This window comes from Malania oleifera, chromosome 3, assembly GCF_029873635.1.
Source record: "Malania oleifera isolate guangnan ecotype guangnan chromosome 3, ASM2987363v1, whole genome shotgun sequence".
NCBI lineage: Eukaryota > Viridiplantae > Streptophyta > Magnoliopsida > Santalales > Ximeniaceae > Malania > Malania oleifera.
This window is the reverse complement of record NC_080419.1, coordinates 94,628,295-94,650,222: the sequence shown is the minus strand read 5'-3', so window position 1 is coordinate 94,650,222 and position 21,928 is coordinate 94,628,295. Positions and strand designations below refer to the sequence as shown.

Genomic DNA, 21,928 nt, shown 5'->3' with positions numbered 1-21,928 from the left:
AACTCTGCAAACCATCGACGATTTTTTCTACAAACTAGCTTCTCTGTTTTTCTTCACCATGCTTTCTTTATACATATGTTCCACTCAAAATATGAGCCACATACTACAGCATCCACAAACGTGTTCACCAACAACAGAATATTAGACCCGCTGGCCTCTACTGGGATATCTTCATACGCGTAAAAAAATTGATGATCCACCACTCCCATTACCATTGTCATCAACATGACTCTCCTCAACAATATACAATAGTAGTTTTGGCCAATAAATCTAGAAAATAAAAGGGTATTGAAATTGAAGTAGAGTATACTCACAATTATTACAACAACACCTCTACATTTATACCCTACACCTACTATGTCATGTACGGATGAGATGTTTGACTGTTTATCATACAATTATCACACCAAGACAAGGGTTATGTAAAATTCACATGCAGAGGTTTACGTTTATCCATGCAAATTGAAACCAACTTATGCAAAGTCAGGGTGAAGGGAAAACCAACTTTTGTATACGAAAATCTTACATGAAGGTGCATGTAAAATATCATGCAAAACAGAAACCAACTTTGGAAAATTGGTTAGTTGATGTGAACCTTTGCATACAAGAGATGACAATTGGGCGGTGGCTGATTCTTTCCTTTTTATCCATTATATATTGTCGTATGTAATTTGTAAAATAATTTGAATGCAAATCAAAATATGTTAAGAAACATTATTGAAAGTTAGTTCCTTATATAAACTGCATGAAGGGGAAGGGGCTGAAATTTTTTGCAAACCGACTTTTGAAAAGTTAGTAAAAGGTTATGTAAAATTTATATGCAGAGGTTCACAATTGTCCATACAAATTGAAACTAAATTTTGGATGAAGGTGGTTATGTAAGGTTGTGCATGAAGGTTAGTAAGGCCATGTAGAGAGTAACGAACTTTTGAAAAGTCAGTTAATTGAACTTAAATTGACTTGTCAAATGTTGGTAAAGTCCATGTAAATGGCCACATGAAAGCCATGCATTCTTTAAAAAATTGACTTTTAGATAGTCAATTTATACTTCATTATCCAACTAACAAAAATTCGGTAATGTTCCATGAAAAAACCATGGATTTTACAATAACCAACTTTTGGATAGTCGAAAAGGTTATCAATTTACCAGAAGTTAATTTTGCTTTAGCTTTGTAAATAGTTCACTAACAATTGAATAGTTGTGTTTTTTAATTAAAAAATTAATATTTTAATAAAAAAAACTCTCCCACCAAGGGTTGCGTGGATCATGTAAGCTTGTTGTTTTGTTGAGTCTGGATTCAGTTTTCATCAAGGGTTGTATGGGTGCTGGGGCTGTATTTGCTTCGTGGAGGTACTGGGTTTTGCTTGGCTCTGTTATTGACTTATGAGTTTTCATGTTATTATTATGATTATTATTACTATTATGGTAGAACTATGCATGCTTTAATAAATTGGCGAACCTCGACCTCGACACAATAGTTCACATCCTGGCACCCTTTGGAGAATGTTCAGTGTTGGAATCCCTTTCGTAAGGATTCCTCCCAATTTTAGAAAGCGAGGGGGAGGGTTTAGTTTACTGTGTGTTGAATTCTGCAGGTGTGGAGCCGCAGACAGCCGCACCAAAACCAGCAACCATCTTTGACACTGGAGATGGACGGCCACCTGCTCTGCAGGCTTTGCTGAAATTGCAAGCCACCATATTTGAATATTGCTCCCCCCTCTTGTATATATATATGTGTGTGGGTGTGAGTGTGTAATGTGGTGTGTGCAGCAGAGAGTTGTGAGAGTGTGTATACTGAGAGTACAGAGAGAAGTGCAGAGAGCAGAGAGTTGTGGTGAGAGAGAGAGTTGAGCAGTGGCTCCTCCGTGTGTTATTTCTCCCAGATTATAGTGCAGTGGTGTGCTCCCGTGGACGTAGGTCAGTTTGGACCGAACCACGTAAATCCGGTGTTCATTGTGTGTGTTTGAATTTTTCTTTGTGCGTGATTATTACTCCAGGTCGGTTTATTCCCCAACAACTGGTATCAGAGCTTTGGTCGGAGTAAAAATAGCCAGATCAAGAAAAATTTCGGTTTTTTGAGCCCCTGTCCAGTAGCTCAAAATTTAATTTTGAGGCTACCATCGAACTCCTCTCGCCGAGACGAAGCCAACGGCAGTAACCGGAGCTCAAACAGAGCTCAGACGAAGCCGCACGCGCCCACACGCGCCGCCAACGTCCAAAGAACGTTCCCACGCGCCCTCACGCGCTCCCACGCGCCGTCGACAGGTCGGGAGTGGTCCTCACGCGCCCCCACGCGCCGGCGAACGTCCGGCGACCAGAAGAAGCTTGAAGACGCTGACGTCAGCGTCCACGTCAGCCAGGCCCGCCACGTCAGCGCTGCTGCGTCAGCGCCACGTCAGCTCCAGTCAGCGCCACGTCAGTTCCACGTCAGCGCCAGTCATCTGCCACGTCAGCCGCCACGTCCACGCCACGTCAGCACCACGTCAGCAGTGGGCCCCAGTGCCACATCAGCAGTGGACCCCACAGTGCCACGTCAGCAGTGGGCCCCACAGTGCCACGTCAGCAGTGGGTCCCACGTGCCACGTCAGCAGGGTTGACCAGGTTTGACCAAAATTTTGACCGGGTTTTTTAAAGCCATTTCGGGTCCGTTTTTCGAGCAGCTTAAGCCATTCCTAGGGTTTTCGACCGTTCCGGATCCAACCGTGCTGTCCGATTGAGCTAATTCCATCTCTAGATCAGTGAATCGAGATGTCGAACCAGAAAAGCTCTCACATCGAGATGTTTGACGGCACGAACTTCGGTTTCTGGAAAATGCAGATCGAGGATTTCTTGTTTGGTAAGGAGTTACACTTACCACTGATGGAGAAGCCAGAATCCATGAAGGAGAGCGAGTGGGAGTTGCTTGACCGAAAAGCCCTCGGAGTTGTGAGGATGACGTTGGCAAAGTCTGTTGCCTTCAACATCAAGCACTTGACAACCACCAAGTCCCTTATGGATGCGCTATCGAACATGTATGAGCAGCCATCAGCCGCAAATAAGGTACATCTAATGAAGAGACTTTTTACCATGAGCATGTCTGCAGGTGAAAGCTTCAACAGACACTTGAATAATTTCAACGAGTTGTCGGATCAACTCGCCTCGGTCGGGATTACCTTTGACAGTGAGATCCGTGCTCTATTAATTCTCAGCCAGCTGCCTGAGAGTTGGAAAGGTATTGTAACTGCGATCAGTAGCTCTGCAGGAAAATCGAAGCTGAAATACGACGAGGTTATCAGCATGATTTTGACAGAGGAGATCAGAATGCAATCGAACAATGCCTCCACTTCAAGTTCAGCTTTGAATGTGGAAAGCCGAGGAAAGGGAAGCGGGCATGGAAGATCTAACAATCGTGGCAGATCCAGGACTAGGAGGTCCAAATCCAGAGATTCTAGAGGTACTCAGGACACAGGTTCTCAGAGCAGAAAAGTTATTGAGTGCTGGAACTGTGGAAAGACTGGTCATTACAAGAACCAGTGCAGAAGTCAGAAGAAAGATACGAGGGCAAAGACAGAAGCAAATATTGCTTCCGAGAACGATGATTTGTTGATCTGCTCTTTGGAGAGCAAAAAGGAGTCTTGGGTGTTAGACTCTGGAGCTTCATTCCATGCCACTTGCAGCAGAGATTGCCTGGAGGAGTATACATCAGGTAATTTCGGTAAAGTATATCTGGGCAATGATCATCCTTGCGACATTGCCGGGAAGGGGACAGTGAAGATCAAAATGAACGGGTCAGTATGGAAGCTGAAGGATGTCAGACATATTCCAGACCTGAGGAAGAATTTGATCTCAGTCGGTCAATTGGCAGATGAAGGTTATAACACATCTTTCATTGGTGATGAATGGAAGATTTCGAAGGGTGCACTGACAATTGCTCGAGGTAAGAAAAGTGGCACTCTTTATGTAACTCCTGATACATGTATGTCTATTACAGTTGCTACAGGAAATGATGATAGCAACCTATGGCATCAACGACTTGGACACCTGAGTGAGAAGGGACTTAGGGTGATGCACTCAAAGGGTAAGTTGAGTGATTTACAGTCGGTGAAGATTGACACATGTGAGGACTGCATATTTGGGAAACAGAAAAGAGTTAGTTTCCAGGCAAATATCAGTACCCCGAAGAAGGAGAAACTTGAGCTAGTCCATTCAGATGTATGGGGACCAACAACCATTTCGTCTACAGGAGGAAAGCATTACTTCGTCACGTTTATCGATGATCATTCACGGAAGGTATGGGTTTACTTCCTGAAGTATAAATCTGATGTTTTCAATGCTTTTAAAAATTGGAAAGCGATGGTAGAAAACGAAACTGGTTTGAAAGTCAAAAGGCTGAGAACTGATAACGGTGGAGAATATGTTGACACCGAGTTCAAGAATTTCTGCTATGAGCACGGCATCAGAATGGAAAGAACTGTGCCAGGTACGCCTCAACACAACGGCGTAGCCGAGCGGATGAACAGAACGTTGACAGAAAAAGCCAGAAGCATGCGTATGCAGTCAGGCTTGCCAAAGATGTTTTGGGCACATGCAGTCAACACAGCAGCTTATTTGATTAATAGAAGTCCTTCAGTACCATTGGACTATTGCCTACCAGAAGAAGTTTGGAGTAACAAAGAGGTAAGACTTTCACATTTGAAAGTTTTTGGTTGTGTTGCATATGTACATATCAATGATCATGTCAGGGATAAGCTGGATCCGAAATCCCGGAAATGCACTTTCATCGGTTATGGTGGAGATGAATTTGGATACCGCATTTGGGATGATGAAAACAAAAAGGTGATCAGAAGCAGAGATGTGATTTTTGATGAAAAGGTGATGTACAAAGATAGGCACACAGCTGAATCCACCGAACCAGTTCAGAGAGAACCAACCTGTGTAGATACGGATAATGTCCCAGAATGTATGGGAACACAACAGCAGAATGCCGAGAATCCTCAGGCAGAGGAACCAGTGGAGCAATTCGTCACACCACCGCCTCCTACTCCAGCTCCGGAGCTTAGGAGATCTACTCGGCCTCATATACCAAACAGAAGGTATATAGATTATTTACTTCTTACAGATGGAGGAGAGCCCGAATGCTATGATGAAGCATGTCAGGCAGGAGATGCGAGCAAGTGGGAGCTTGCAATGAAGGACGAGATGAAGTCCCTCACCTCCAACAGAACGTGGGAACTAGCTGAGTTGCCCAAAGGTAAGAAGGCCCTTCACAACAAGTGGGTGTACAGAATCAAAGAGGAGCATGATGGCTCCAGAAGATACAAGGCTCGGTTAGTAGTTAAAGGCTTCGAGCAGAAGGAAGGAATTGACTACACCGACATTTTTGCACCAGTTGTGAAGTTGACAACCATCAGATCTGTTCTGAGTATTGTTGCCTCGGAGGGCTTACATCTTGAGCAGTTAGATGTGAAGACGGCATTTCTTCACGGTGATCTTGAAGAGGAAATCTACATGCATCAACCAGAAGGATTCTCAGAGAAAGGTAAAGAGAATTTGGTGTGCAGGTTAAAGAAGAGCTTGTACGGTCTCAAACAAGCTCCCAGACAATGGTACCGGAAATTTGACGGCTTTATGCACAGGAATGATTTTACAAAGTGTAACGCCGACCACTGCTGCTACTTCAAGAGGTATCAGTCTAGCTATATCATTCTGTTGTTATATGTGGATGACATGTTGATCGCAGGACCAGATATAGAAGAGATCAGGAAATTGAAGCAGCAATTGTCAATGGAATTTGACATGAAGGACTTAGGCTCAGCGAAGCAGATACTTGGGATGCGAATCTCCAGAGATAAGCGACAGGGAACATTGCAGCTATCTCAGTCGGAATACATTGGCCGTGTTCTACAGAGGTTTAACATGAGCAACGCCAAAGCAGTAAATACACCTTTGGCAGGACACTTTCGCCTCTCCAAGGATCAGGTTCCCCAGACTGATGAAGAGAAGGACTTCATGGCTAAGGTACCTTATGCCTCAGCCATTGGAAGTCTCATGTACGCTATGGTTTGTACGAGACCGGACATTGGCCAAGCAGTGGGAGCAGTCAGTAGATTCATGTCTAATCCAGGGAAGACTCATTGGGAAGCAGTGAAATGGATCTTCAGGTACCTCAAAGGCACTATTGATAAATGCTTATGTTTCGGCAAAGGAGACTTGAAAGTCAAAGGATATGTAGATGCCGATTTTGCTGGTGAAATTGATCACCGCAGGAGCACCACCGGATACATATTCACTGTTGGCACAACAGCTGTTAGTTGGATGTCGCAGATACAAAAGATTGTTGCCCTATCCACTACAGAAGCTGAGTACGTAGCAGTGACAGAAGCTAGCAAAGAGATGATTTGGCTTCAGGGTTTGTTGACAGAGCTTGGGTTGAAGCAGGAGAGGAATGTTTTGTACAGCGACAGTCAGAGTGCGATACATCTGGCAAAGAACTCAGCATTTCATTCCAGAACCAAACATATCGGATTGCGTTATCACTTCATCAGATCTCTATTAGAGGATGGAGTACTGGCACTTGAAAAGATTCAAGGCAGCAGAAATCCAGCTGACATGTTGACAAAGGTGGTAACTACAGAGAAACTGAAGTTATGCTCAACTTCAGTTGGTCTTCATGATTGAAGACATACATGAGCACAACATTTGCATATACACTGGTTGAGATGCTGTCTCCACCTCCAAGTGGGAGATTGTTGAATTCTGCAGGTGTGGAGCCGCAGACAGCCGCACCAAAACCAGCAACCATCTTTGACACTGGAGATGGACGGCCACCTGCTCTGCAGGCTTTGCTGAAATTGCAAGCCACCATATTTGAATATTGCTCCCCCCTCTTGTATATATATATGTGTGTGGGTGTGAGTGTGTAATGTGGTGTGTGCAGCAGAGAGTTGTGAGAGTGTGTATACTGAGAGTACAGAGAGAAGTGCAGAGAGCAGAGAGTTGTGGTGAGAGAGAGAGTTGAGCAGTGGCTCCTCCGTGTGTTATTTCTCCCAGATTATAGTGCAGTGGTGTGCTCCCGTGGACGTAGGTCAGTTTGGACCGAACCACGTAAATCCGGTGTTCATTGTGTGTGTTTGAATTTTTCTTTGTGCGTGATTATTACTCCAGGTCGGTTTATTCCCCAACACTGTGGAAGGCCCTTATGAGGCCCATTGGTAGGGTACCATAGAGTCCCATGACTTCAGAAAAAGAATTGATTATTTACCCGAAGAACGGAGACCAGAGAATCAGAAATCCAACTGCAAATTTTATAATTCGCATTTGATTGGCAGCCAGGGGAAGCACCTCCAAGCTTTCCCATGTCTGCAACACTTGCATGGTTCCCTTAATCAATTAAATCAGGAACTTGGACAGAAGACTGAAGATACAGAGTTCAGAGTTGATTTTGGAAGGAGAACACTAAGTTCTAACTCATTAATCTTGAAAATTTCAATACAAGTGTGGATGAAAGCAATAAAAAGTGATACAATCTCGAAACTCATTTCAGCTTTGATTTTGATGAGCTCTGCAGAGGTTTAGCGATGGGCCTGGCTGGGGCACTTCTTACAGCCTTCTTTACATCATACTTAATGGATGAGAGGGCACATATCAATGCAATCAACATTGTTGGGTAGACATAAACAGCTGTTGTGGGATCGGTGTTCGCAGGCTTTCCGAGTATCCCTTCCTTGACTAGGCCCCAGATTATCAAAAGCGTCCCAAACATGCTCATCCTCCCTGGTTTTATCATACCCACAAGTGCTCCTGCCACAGCGAAGTAGCTTCCTGCAAGAACCTGCCAATTCAGAAGACAGGTGTGGTCACCAGCAAAGAAAATTAAAATCAGAAATCTAGGGTATTGTATGAGAAACTAACATTTTTGGCATATCTTGTTGCCATGGAAGGAGATCCATATAAATGCAGAGTTGATGAGATTATCTATCCCAAATGTGACTCGAAATTTGGACTGAAGTCACTGAACTGTTATTTATTTGGTAGAAGCTCTTGTTCAGCCATGAAGGCACTCCCTCACAGGTGAGATTAGCTTCCAATCAGTCATATATAAATATATAAACAGCTACACTTCAGATTCGAATCAGAATGGTCATTATCATCATAAAAACTTGGATTGAGGGTTACTTTGCCCCACATATAATTTGAAATCCAGAAGTCAAGAGGGAAGATGAGAAACCAGTGATAATAGCAAGAACGGGGGAAGAAAAAGGAAATAGTTTGGGAATGTTATGAAACTAAGAATATAGTATTATGAAATAATACAGATACAAAGGCTTAGTCCCCTGTCCAAGATACATTTGGAAAGGAACTGATTCACTAGTTGTAAAATTGTTTGGCCTCTGGAAAAGAAACTGCTCAAAAGAAAAGTTGAGTTCAGCAAAAAGTAGTACAGTGATTGAAATGTTTAAAATGACCAAAATTGAGGTATTTGTGGAAATGTGATTAATGCGCTGATAATTTTGCAAGATTTGAAAGAAACGAAGGATGCAAATGGAATAAAATATTCTATTAGGAAAAACTAACTTCAAAAAGTTGTCCCAAAAAAAAAGCTATTTACTTAATGTGTTATATACCCAACTATTACTTTTTTGGGGGGTGGGGGACCTCGCCCAAGGAAGCAACAAAAATCAATGGAACAAACAACAAAAATCATTTACATGGCATTTGGATAGATGAAATTGAGACAGGAACAGAACAGTGATTGTAGTCTTGATTCCATTCCCCCATTCAACTCCAGTAAGGCCATAATTGGGATTCTAGCAGAAACAATATCCCCCCATTATTAAAATCAAGATTCCACCCTCAACCAATGGAATCACCATTCCACCCTTGAGATACTTTTCCTATTAAGACCAAAATGTCAGTTAACAACAACAACCAAGCCTTAAGTTGCACTAGGAGAGTTCTACTTCATCCGTTTGGACTATCTAGGACAGTATCCTCCAACAGCTGGAGTGCCTTCAAACCATTATGAAATTAATCAGTCTCAGTCCAAGTATTCTAGGTCCAGCACTCCGTGTCCTATTGCCTCTAACATTAACTAGCTCACTTCCCATGTGCATTATTTGGCCTAAGTTGTAAGAGCCCAAACCATTTTGACCACTCTTATCTTATGTTGTATAGGTGTTAGGCCTAACTTAGCACAAATATATTCCTTTCTTATCTTTTCACTGTCTCAGTGCAAGTAGTCTAGGCCCAGTCCTCCATGTCCTGCTGCCACTAACAATAACTAGCTCACTTCTCATGGTGTATTATTTGGCAAATGTTGCAAGAGCTCAAACCATTTTTGACCGCTCTTACCATATGCTGTATAGTTGCTATGCCTAACTTAGCACAAATGTGTTCTTTCCTTATATTTTAGAGTAATACTACTCATCAACCTTTGCATTCTCTTAATTATTGAACTTATTTCAATTTTGTCCTAAATAGCTTGAAATGAGATTCTGAGACAGCAATGTCCACCATTTTTGCTGGCTCACTGACAGTGAGTTATAACTGTTGCTGCAGACAGTTGCCAGTGGTGAGCGCTGACTTCATTTTTCTGCCACATGAAACATCCATGCTTGCCACAAGCAGTTCCACAACAATTGCCACCTAGCACCAATCTTCGCACAACTCACCATGGACTCTATCCACCAACCAGAATTCCACCACCATTTTTGGCAGCCTGGTCTCACCATTAATGCACACCAATGTCTCTTTCCCTGCTCTCAAGCCTCACTCCAACACAAGTACACGACATACCCTTCTAAGTTCGAAGTCATTCCAGTTGCAGATATCTTTGCCATCTAGCAGCCATCATTTAGCCTTACCACAAGTATAACCCTAAATAATTCAATTTCCCTTAAATTAGGATGAAATATATATTCAAACAGAAAAGGGGATGTAAAAGAAAGAGGCAGAACCTCCAGGCGTTGGAGATCAGCTATTGCCGGGGCTTCCTTCACATCGGTCAAGTTATATATGTTTAGTAGGTGATCCCATCCTGGAACAGTTAAGTTCTTGACAAGGCCATTTGCTACGGCTCCAGGGTAGAGAAGGGCCTTCACTACAGCTACAGGAAAGATCTCACTTGCAATCAACTGGGAAGAAGTGACCTGCAATGGCGTTGTACACAAACCAGATCTACATGGTACCCTGTGAATGTAAAATTTTAGAAGGGTAGGGGGGAAGCACCAAGAGACAAAGCAATTAGTAAATAGCTTGAAGTTTAAAATTTTTTGCCATTACTGCAATTTATTTTCTAGTTTTATACATGTTCACAGTGAGAATCATAGGCTTATTTATATTCTAGAAATAGAGAAAAACAAAATGACAGATAGAATTCTCAAATAAATATTACAATAAGAATAATTGACAACTAAAATTACATGTTACGGCCATAGATACAACAAAAATCAGTATAGATCTTAATCTTACCCAGCAAAGAAGAAAGTAAGTCTTAACAATAATATTCCGATGGCCACTTCAAAGTTGAGCTAATGACCGTAAGGCTGAGCCCGTAACTATTTAATATATATAATTTTTTGTTGTAGCATTACTCAAAATTTCCAACTAGTACACAGAATAAATTGCATCATGTTGACGGCAAGCTAAATTAACTAGTATCAATGCAATAACCATCAATACAGCAAATATTCTGGACAAATTTACAAAACTAGGATTAAAAAAATGATGCCAACTCTAAAGCGGTTTTTACTATAATTGTTGTACTTCTTATTATTGCTTAAAGGTATTGCCTGTGAAGAGACATTAGCAATCAAAGAAATGGATTAAATAGATTAGTTTGAGGGGAACAAATTGAGAAAATATTTTATAAAATCTAGCAGTGTTTATTTTCAAATTTTGGGGTAAATCCATTCAATCTGTATATTCATCACCGGTCAACATTTTAAAATGCATAAAGAAATCAAGCATCAATATTTTCTTTAATAAAATATACGACGATATTAGATGAAATACATTGGCGTAAAAATTAACTATGAATGGGGTGCAGGAGTTCAAAGATCAACAAGGGCAAAACTGTAAATCATAAATGGATTATATATATATAAGCAGCCAATTTATTTCAGGAGACAGGATCAAATAATTATATGTGTGTGTAGCTATCTTTCTTCCGGAGAAAGAATGAAGTAATTAGTCATTCATCAACACTAGAAGTATACAGATGCATAAAAAAAAAAATAAGGACCCTGACATTTCCTTTGTAAAAGAAGCTTAAAATTGTTACGTTACTTTTGATTCGGCATAGGAATAGAATATAATATAATGGGAATGTGAAAAAATTATATAAGAATCTAATAATTTCGAAAATAGTCAAGAGTTTTTGTTATTCCATCCAGCATAAAATAGGATAGTAATGGACATTCCCACCGGAGAAATTGGGAATAGTCATTTCTCATCTATTCCACGTTATTGATCAGTACAAATTTTTGCTTTGTCATTTACAAAAACAACACATCTTTTCTGTAGGCTATCAAATCCCTGTGTACCATTCTAAACCTAGAAGGAGACAATATTCGAACCAAGAATAACCTTCATTTTTGGATCAATTAAAACACAGTTACAGCTAAAGATGTATTGGGAAGGAATAAGAAAATGAAGGCAAATAAATTGCAGAATTAAATTAATTAGTTGGATGAAGGATTATTTGGTGGCTACTAATAGAAGGAATTTTTTTTTTTTTTTTTTCAAAACAGCGAACAAGTAACATGAAATTCATCAAGGACAAATTATTAGATGTCTTCCTACAAACGAATGTGGTGAAAATATTTTCTCTATGTTTGGGAGCATGGATTTCAGGCCTTTAGATTTGGATTTGTATGGACTTGGACAAAGTATAGTGTAAAATTGTATTGAATTTGTTCCAAATCCATACAAATCCTAATTTAAGGCTCGAAATCCATGCTTCCATAAACTACCATCTATCCTTTTTTCATTTGTTCTTGTTGGAACTCAAGTAGATCAAAGAATAAGTCCGAATTGAGACATACTAACCTATGATGATATGCTAATGCTATTAAAAAACTAATATTATAATTAAAAATCTAAAGGCTCATATGACAGCCCCCGCTGCTCAAAGGTCTTAACTCAACCCTCATGGGAACATATCAAAGAATAGACCCAGACGCAGAACATGGCCTTCGATAGCTTTTGAATTTTCAATCCATTAAAGAACACAAAAAGTAGTTCAACATTAATGTTGTGAAACTTGAGATTGTTCCACCTAACTTTACCACAGTTTACTATTGTACAGGTAAATAGAGAGTGAACAATTGTGCAAAATTACACCAAGTAAATTCCTAGGGAAGTGGGGGGTCACAACGAACCACTTAAATCCCATTTTCCTAGACAAAATTTTCCTTAGACATGTAATTAACACAATATATTACTACAACTATACCCGACAAAAGTTAACTACTAAATAGATGAAAAGAAGATCACTAGAATTTAACGAGGTTCGGCTAATTGTGCCTACGTCATCGGACACTATCAACTAATATTCCTCTATTGCAGAAATATTACAAAATGAGAGAGAAGAGAGAATGTGCCTAAGAGAGAAGTAGGAAAATTTGGGGATGAGATTACAAATGGAGGTGATGGGTTTTTATAGGTTAGAAAATAACACTATTACAACCACTCATCACCTATCATTGAAAAACTAGCCCACCATTGAAGACTTCAATGGCAATGTGTTAGAATTGGTGTATTACCAAGAGGGGGGGTGAATTGGAATTTTAAAATTTATCACCTAGGTTGAACTGAATAAATAGCAGTTTATACACAACCTAGGGTATACCTATTCAATTTCCAAATGCGTAGATAAGTATAATATGAAATTTAAGTCATACGCATCATTCACCCATAACATACATGTGCGGTAAAAATAAAGTGCGGAAATATAAATGAACACACGATATGTTATCGGGGTTCGGCCAACCGTGCCTACGTCCCCGCCTCAAGCTCGCAAGCTAGAGGATTCCACTAATAGCTCACTTAAGGGTGGAGCGGCACCGTTTACAACCAGGTCAAATTAACACAGGGCTGACCTCAACCTTAACCAGGTCAATTAGCGGGGCTGACCTCAACCTACACGCCTTAACAGGACGATGCACCTAGCTTTCCTAACCGGGTCTAAGCCAATCCGGGACTATTCCAGGGCTAGTCTCCCTCTTCAGGCTCGTGCCTGGAAATACAACCAAAGTGTATTACAATGAAATGGTACAGTGATTGTGCTTTCAAGTAAAGCAGATATGTACCCAAATTCACACAATAATATACTCCACAAATATGAAATAATTTGTAAGCTCAGTGTGGTCTAAGATGTCAACTCTCAAATAGATTTACTATCGTTGTAATGAGTGCGTGAGAGTGCAAACCTAAATGATCTTTGTATCACAGGATATTCAATCTAAGTGCTCAAACAAAGATATCATCCAGACTTCATATATTTCAATCAACAAGTTTTCTCAATACACATATGTATATGAAGCTCTAGCAACATATAAGTTTGGTTTGCAAAAGGATATTCAATCTTTGTATTCAACAAGAGATATATGAGTTAACGAGTATTGCAACAAAGATTTATCACACTAGCAAATATCTCATCAAATATATTCAAGATTAATAACACAGTAGATATTTGAAAGTGTTTTGCAACCAAAATACGAATACAATCTTTTTAAGATGTTGCAATGGAGGTGCAAATCTTAGAAGATCTATCAAAGTCTTCTTAGGATAGACTTATTAATAAAGTCCCCTAAGAATACTCAAGGTTTAGCTCCCAAAGATAATACAACAATCAAATATGAATGGGAGAGCAAACCTTACTAAATAAACACACTCAATCGACTTACAGAGGGTTTATGAGATCGAAGAAGGTAAGCATGAGTGAATAGGGCTTGAAAATGAGTATTATAGGGTTTTGGTTTTTCAAAGAATTTTCCCTAATCAAAGTGGCTAATCCCCCTTAATCTTTGCAAATGAAGACATATATATAGGCAAGGGAGAAAATATGACCGTTGGGGACCTATAGGGTATTATTAGAAAAGTTTAATGGAGTTTAATGCATTTTAACCCTGTTTAGAAAAATATTAACCACGGTAAAAATGGGAACAACCCGAGAGGTCCGGTCGACCAAAAGTGGTTCGGTCGACCGGGACTCAAGTAGCTCGGTCGACCGGGAGCATTTTGAACTGAGTGGTCGGTCGATCGGAAAAGGGCGATTTTCAAAAATACCGCGGTTCGGTCGACCGAGGCCTTTTTGAACTGCTCGGCTCGGTCGACCGGGTTGTTGGCAATTTTCCCAAGACCCTTCGGTCGACCAAGTCGTTGGAGTACAATTTTGGTCGGTCGACTAGGAGGTCAAAATGTTGACTCTCAGGGTGTTCGGTCGACCGAGGTCAAATGACCTATAAGGGGTCGGTCGACCGGGACCGGGTCAAATAGTTGACCCGGACCGGTTTCGGTAGATCGGGCCAATTTGAACTGAGTTGGCCGGTCGACCGAAGGTGCACCAAGTGTGCATTTCGGTCCCTTCTTGTAACATAAAAACCTTATTCAAGTGCCTATTACATACAAGTGCAAAGGTGAGTGCCCTAAGGTCACTTGGGGTCCAATTTTGAAGACACCGAAAAAGTCCGGTGTGTGAGCTTATTACACACTAAGGTCTTTCTATGGTTCGGTTTGAGCTTACAAAGTAAATCATTCATGTGATGTGTGTGAGCTTATTACAAACCGAAAAACCCTAATTACTATTACAGACAATTTCACTGGAAAATATTATAATTAAGAGTTTATGAAATTGTCTTCAAGCCTTTCTTGCTTTGTGCACATCTTGATCTTATCATTCTTGATTCCTGCACAAAAACTCAACTACTCATTAGATACAATGAGTATTTGTCATAATCAAAACCGGGCGTGACCAATAAGGTCAACACAATGGTATGCTTCTAGAAATGAGCCATAATTCAACAAATCTCTACCTTGGCGAAATTCCATCTCTTAACATCTCTCATGGATTCCATAATGTCTTCAAACGCGCTTGTAGCGCAAATCTTTCAATTTTCAACAATGTTGATCAAGTTCAAGCAATGTTGAAACTTGACTACAGTCATCACTTTTATCATCATATCAACAGGATTCTCAGTGATTCGAATCTTCTGGATTACTACTCAACCTTCTTCTAGAATTTCTCAAACAAATGATATCGAAAGTCGATGTGCTTTGTCCTTGAATGGTAGACTTGGTTCTTTGCTAGATGGATAGCACTTTGACTATCACAATGCACCTTAATGTGCTTTTGTTCAATTCCCAAATCTTTCATCAATCCTTGAAGCCAAATTGCCTCCTTTACAGCCTCTATGACTGCCATATACTCTGCCTCTATAATGGACAAAGCAACTGTTGACTGTAAGATAGACCTCCAATTAACTGGTGCTTTTGCAAGAGTAAAAACATAGCCAGTAGTTGACCGACGCTTATCCAAATCACCAACGTAGTCGGAATCACAATATCCAACAATATTATGATCATTTTGCTTATCCTACTCAAATATCAGTCCAACATCTATCGTATACAAAATGTGTAGTAATCCGACCCCAAGAAAAAAAAAATAATAATAAAATAAATAAATAAAATTTTTAAAAAATAATATAAAATAAATAATAATAAATAATAAATAAACATAAATAAATAAATAAATAAAGAGATATTTTGAGATATTTATATATAAATATCTTGGAGGAGATATTTATTTAGATTACTTAAGGGCTAAGTTAGGATTTATTTTATAAATTCTCTTATTCTCTCTCTCTCACTCACTCACTCTCTCTCTCTCTCTCTCTCTCTCTCTCTCTCTCTCTCTCTCTCTCTCTCTCTCTCTCTTTTTGAGATCCTTCACTGTTCGTCGTCCGTTTCCAAAAACGGAGGGTATTGCGTGGATCAGAAGAGGAAACACTACACTTTTAGTGGATCGGATCGTTGTTTCGGAGAGTTTCGGGTTTTCCTAAGAATCGAGGTAGGAATCTGATCCTAATTTTGATTGGATATTTGGATAGCAATAGAAAACATAGTAAGGTTATGTTCTGTGGTTTTAGGTTTTCAGGATCTCGGGTTGTCGTTTTGGACCGTTTTCGTACAAAGTTTCATTTCGAGTATAAGGTAAGGGGAACTTAATTACAACAATTAATTTTTGAAAACTAAACAGCTAAAAAACTAGTTTATGTTATTGTGTATGATTTAACTGCTTATTTGTGAAATTCTACCGAGTAGAAATGTCGATTTGACGATTTTACGATTTTTGGTAAAAACGAGGATTTCGATGTATGATCTCTAAATTTTACAAACATCGTTATTTGTGTTTATGCTATAGTAGGAGAGGCTCGATTCCTTTATTTATTTAGTTAAACTATGTATATTGAATTTCTATCATTTAGCGGGTTTTTGTATCAAACTTGTGTGATATATGTTGATATGAGAATGAATGGATTTTCTATACTATTGATAAAGAATATGGGAACGAAGTCCCAAATTTGTGATACTAAAAATGTGATTAAACAGAGGCTAGTGATACACCGAGCCGCATCAGTAAACAAAGAGGGGACTGAGTGGAAAGACGCCGGTTTGAACCCAATGCTATTATGTGAATTTGTGAAAAATACTGGAATTGCGCAGGTTATCATATTTGTATAAATTGAATTTATGATACACGGAGTCCCGGGAAGGTTGAAAAATACTTTCTTTGCAAGGTTGAAATAAACTACTGTTATATGATACAGCGCGATATTGTCGCTAGATGTACACGTGCAACCCCACGTACTAAACGATGTGGGTACTAAGATGGTTGGCTAGTAGGGTTGAAACCATTGGCTGATATTGGGCCAATGGAGGCATTCGGATCGTAAGTAGGTACTCGACAGTGCCTGCACGAACAGGGCATTGGATGAGTATCAGTGCACAACCTGGGCCACGAGGTAAAACTGGTTATAGGGATATTTTGCTGTTGGTCATATGATAAATCATTAAATGGTCGAAAGATAGATGTGGGAATTTTGTAATATGAATAATGATATACCTGATGCATTACTATATTGAAAATATTAGATTTATATTCCAGATGTTGAATGAAAATATGCATGTATGCAGTCACACACTGTTGTAACTCCTTCTTCCTTACTGAGAGGTGTTTCACCCTATCATACAACCTTCATTTTCAGGTCCATTGGTACGTCAGCCCTAATAGCTAAAAGGATTGGGGAGATTGTTTTTGGTTAGCTTACGTAAGCATCTAAATCTTGCATTAAACCTAGATGAAAGTCCTGTTGGAGGATTGTAATAACAAGAATTTTATCCTATGTATGACTATATGAGAAATGGTGTGGATGTATTAGTAAACTCTAGTATAAGTCTAGTAGAAATCCCAATGGATGTTTATGTTTTTTCGCAACATTTATATTGTAATTATGTATGATTTACACCTGTATGTCCCTGTTTAGGGTGGGTTGTTTCCATATCTTGAACAGGTATAGGTTTTATGTATGAATGAGTGACGCCTGGGTCCGTATAAAGGGCTGGGTCGTTAGACTTGTGCTTTCTCTACGTTAAAATTTTATGTCATGAAATCTCTTAAAGGTGGTGCATTACATAACTAGTTCATTGATAATATATAAAAATACATGTGAACTAGTTAGACTATATTTATGCTCAAACCTTCTTTTTGGAATCATATGTCGTGTGTCTTTAACTCAAATCTTCCACGGGTCTTATGAAATGTTTCAAATGCAAATGGTTTGTGTATATTTCTAGTTTATTCATGTTTGTTATGTCATTTGATCCTTTTAATAACAAGTTATATTATTTTTGTGCTTAATTGCTGAGGTTATCTTTGTCATTCTTTATGCATAAGTATGACTATTATATTTTTGAATGACTAAAAGTTATACCTCCATTCTATGCGTTGATCATACTGAATTGTTTGAGTAGTTGTTGATAAACTATTAGGATTTAATAGGTTATTAGTTATACAAGATTTGTTTTGGAAAGTTCGGCTTTCAAACGGCACTCTGCCGAAATTTTTGTAAAAACTTTCCAAAACTTATAATGTATAAATATCACACTCACCCATTGCCTAGAGTTTTTAACTCTTTGGGCCCTTTTTTCTATTGCCAAAAGGGGGAGATGGAGAGGCAAAAATTGGGTTAAAATTTGATTTCGCTTAATGCATATTAATAGGGGGAGCCTTCTTAGGCTTATACTCATATTTTTACTAGGTGTATTTGTCATCATAAAAAAGGGGGAGAATGTTGACCTTATAGGTCGCGATCGGTTTTGATGATGACAAATACCTGTTATACCTAATGGGTGTTTGAGATTATGTGCAGGAACTCAAATTGACAGATCTCAATGCATAAAGAGCAAGTAAAGATTGAAGACCCAATTACTTTGTGTTGTAATATATAATTCATTTGTGTAATTAGTTTGTAATAGTAACTGGGGCTCTGGTTTGTAATAAGCTCACACACATCACATGTATGATAATACGTAAGCTCAAACAAATCATAAATGAGAAATGACCTTAGAAAGACCTTAGGGTTTTTCCTTCGGTCGACCTTAGGTCGACAGACACCAAAATTTTTCGGGTCTTCAAAATTGGACCCAAGTGACCTTAGGAGACTTACTGTTGACCTTATAGGTCACGCCCTAGATTTGATAATGACAAATACTCTTGTATTTAATAAATATCTAGTTCATGTGCAGGTTCATATTAGTGTATCATCAATGGCACGTGAAAGCTCAAAAGCTTGAAGACAAACTCTTGATCTCAATTGTAATAATCTTAGTGAAATTTGTCTGTAATAGTAATTAGGGTATTCGTTTTTTAATAAGCACACACATCACATGCATGGTTTATTTTGTAAGCTCAAACCAAATACAAATCAAAAAATGACCTTAGGAAGACTTTAGGGTACACCTTCGGTCGACCGACACCGGACATTTTCGGTGTCTTCAAATTGGACCCCAAGTGCCTCTAGGACACTCACACTTTCACATATATGTGTTAGGCACTTGAATAGGGCTTGTTTGCTTCAATACGAGACCGAAATGCACACACAATGCACTTTCGGTCGACCAGCCAATCCAGTTCAATTTGGCCTGGTCGACCGAAACTCCCTCGGGTCAAAGTTGACCACTCGGTCGACCAGCAAGGTTAGATCAAAAGGCCCTGGTCGACCGAAACCCTCCTGGGTCAACATTTGACCATCCAGTCGACTGAGAGCTTTTGAACTACAACTACCTGGTCGACCGGAGGCTTCTCGGGAGAAATCCCAGCGGTCTGGGCGACCGAACCGTGTAGTTCAAAATGCCCTGGTCGACCGAACCTCAGAAATTTGGAAAATCGCCTTGCCTCGGTCGACCGACCACTTAGTTCAAAATACCCGTGGTCGACCGAGCCATTTGAGTCCTGGTTGACCGAACCATTTCTGGTCGATCGGACCTCTCGGGTTGTTCCTATTTTTTTACCGTAGTTAATAATTTTAAACAGGGTTAAATTGATTTAAACATCATTAATCTTTTCCAATAATCCCTAATAGGTCCCCAATGGTCAAAATTTTCAGCATGTCTATATATACTCTTTCATTTGGTGGATTAAGGTACAATTAGCAAAAGGATTAAGAAAATCTCTCTCAAGCAAAAATATTTTACTTTTCCTCTCACAGCTCAAACTCTTTTGAAAATCCACTCAAGCTTACCTTCTTTATCTATCTATATCATTTTGTAAGTGTTTGCTCTCTTGTTTATTGCATATTTGAATCGATTTTTCTTTGAGAGCACAACCTAACTTTTCTTAGAAGGCTTTGCCAATAAGTCTACCCTAAGAAGACTTGTGGTGAATTCCCAAGTATTGCACTCTTATTGCAATAACTTAGGAAGTTCGTATTTTTTTTGGGGCTTGCAAAAATATTTTCAAACATACTCAAATATCCTGTGGTATTCATATTGATATATTTGTGAAAAGGTATTTGTGTGTGTGTTATATCAATCTTTGTTGCAATATCCATACAAGTCTACATTATCTGCTGAAATACAAAGATTTAGTATATCTTGTAAACCAAACATATACATTGCTAGAGCTTCATATACATACATGTATTGAGAAAACTTGATGATTGAAATATATTGAGTTTGGAAAATATCTTTGTTTGAGCACTTAGATTGAATATCCTGTGATACAAAGATCATCTAAGTTTGCACTCTCATGCACTCATTACAACTATAGTAAATCTATTTGAGAGTTGAAACTATTTAGACCACACTGAGCTTACATTTTTTATCACCTGTGGTGTTTGTGTTTGTGCACATTTGTGGTACAAATCTGTTTTATGTGAAAGCACCCATATATTGTACTATTTGATTGTATATTTAAGGGATTCCAGGCGTGGCTTGAGGGGGCGGTAATCCAGCCCGATAAGGATTGGTATAAAGGTTGAGGTCAGCCTTGTGGTAATTTGACCTGGTTTGTATAGGTGCAGCTCCACCCGTTTAAGTGAGCAAGTTGTTGTGATAATCCTTGTGCTGGTTAGCCAAGGGGGGGGCGTAGGCAGTTGGCCGAATTTCGATAACATATATGCGTGTCATCCTTTCTTTACTGCTTTCTGGTGCTTGTGTGATTATCTAAATTGCTTTAATTAATTTTTGGTATATTTACATCATTTGCACTAGATTGACCATAGGCTTGTGAACATACTTCTGTTAGGAGGAATACCTAGGAGATAAATTTTAAAAATACCAATTCACCCCCCCTCTTAGGATCACGGTAAAGCTAACAATTAGTATCAGAGCCACGTAGCATAGACTAATTTTTATTTTGCACAAAGATCATATATGGCTTATAGCTTCGTGACCCCTTATCCTGAGGGACCATCTTTCACACGACCTCCTATTTTCAGTGATGTTAATTACACCTTCTGGAAACAGAGGATGCGCATCTACCTTCAGAATACTGATTGGAAGGTGTGGAGGATTGTCTCTAAGGGAAACTATATCCCTATGAGAATTGAGGGTGCAGCTAGGATTCCTAAGACTGAGGATGAATATGATGATGATGATGATGATATGACAGCTGTTAGTCTTAATGCCACTACCATGAATATATTATATTGCAGTCGTGATGTAAATGAATTTAACAGGATTATGGCATGTTCTACTGCAAAAGAAATATGGGATAAGTTAGAGGTCACATATGAGGGTACTAGAGATGCGAAAGATAGTAGGATAGATATGTTGACTAGTGAGTATGAGGCCTTTAGGATGAATGCAGGTGAGTCCATTCAGAGCATGTACACTAGATTCACACACATCATAAACTCACTGCATGCATTAGGAAAGACCTATCCCACATATGAGATGATCAGGAAGATCCTTAGAGGCTTACCTCTTGTTTGGAAAGCTAAGGCTACGGCCATTGCTGAGGGTAGAGACCTTAAGGCCATAAGCCTAGATGAACTGATAGGTTCCTTGATCACTTATGAACTGTCCATAAATGAAAGGCTTAATGAGCATAATAGGGCTAAGAAGGTGACTACACTAAAAGCATCTAATGACACATCTAGCGAGTATAGTGAGTCTGACACTGATGAGGAAATGGCCATGCTAACCAAAAGGTTTAGTAGATTTTTTAGGAAAAACAGGAAGCCGTTTAAAAAATATAGAGCCTCCACAAATGAGAAGGGAGAGTCCAGTAAAAAAAAGGAAAAATCAAATGCTCCTACATGCTACAGCTGCAACAAAGTGGGGCACATCAAACCCGACTGCCCACTACTGAAAAAGGAGGCTAAGAAAAAGAAGAAAGCCATGAAGGCTGGGACTTCATGGGACCAATTCAGCAACAACGACTTG

The 21,928-nt window shown here is 39.4% G+C and overlaps 1 protein-coding gene across 1 annotated transcript; it reads right to left on the bottom strand.

The window, feature by feature from the left end:
- Positions 1-7,419: 7,419 nt before the first annotated feature.
- On the bottom strand, positions 7,420-17,979 carry LOC131151440 (uncharacterized). Its single transcript, XM_058102685.1, has 5 exons — positions 17,974-17,979; positions 15,321-15,575; positions 10,287-10,321; positions 9,937-10,168; positions 7,420-7,811 (listed from the first exon to the last, which is right to left on the bottom strand). The coding sequence occupies exons 1-5, from the start codon at positions 17,977-17,979 to the stop codon at positions 7,515-7,517; spliced, it is 825 nt and encodes a 274-aa protein (XP_057958668.1). The 3' UTR covers positions 7,420-7,514.
- Positions 17,980-21,928: the final 3,949 nt, after the last annotated feature.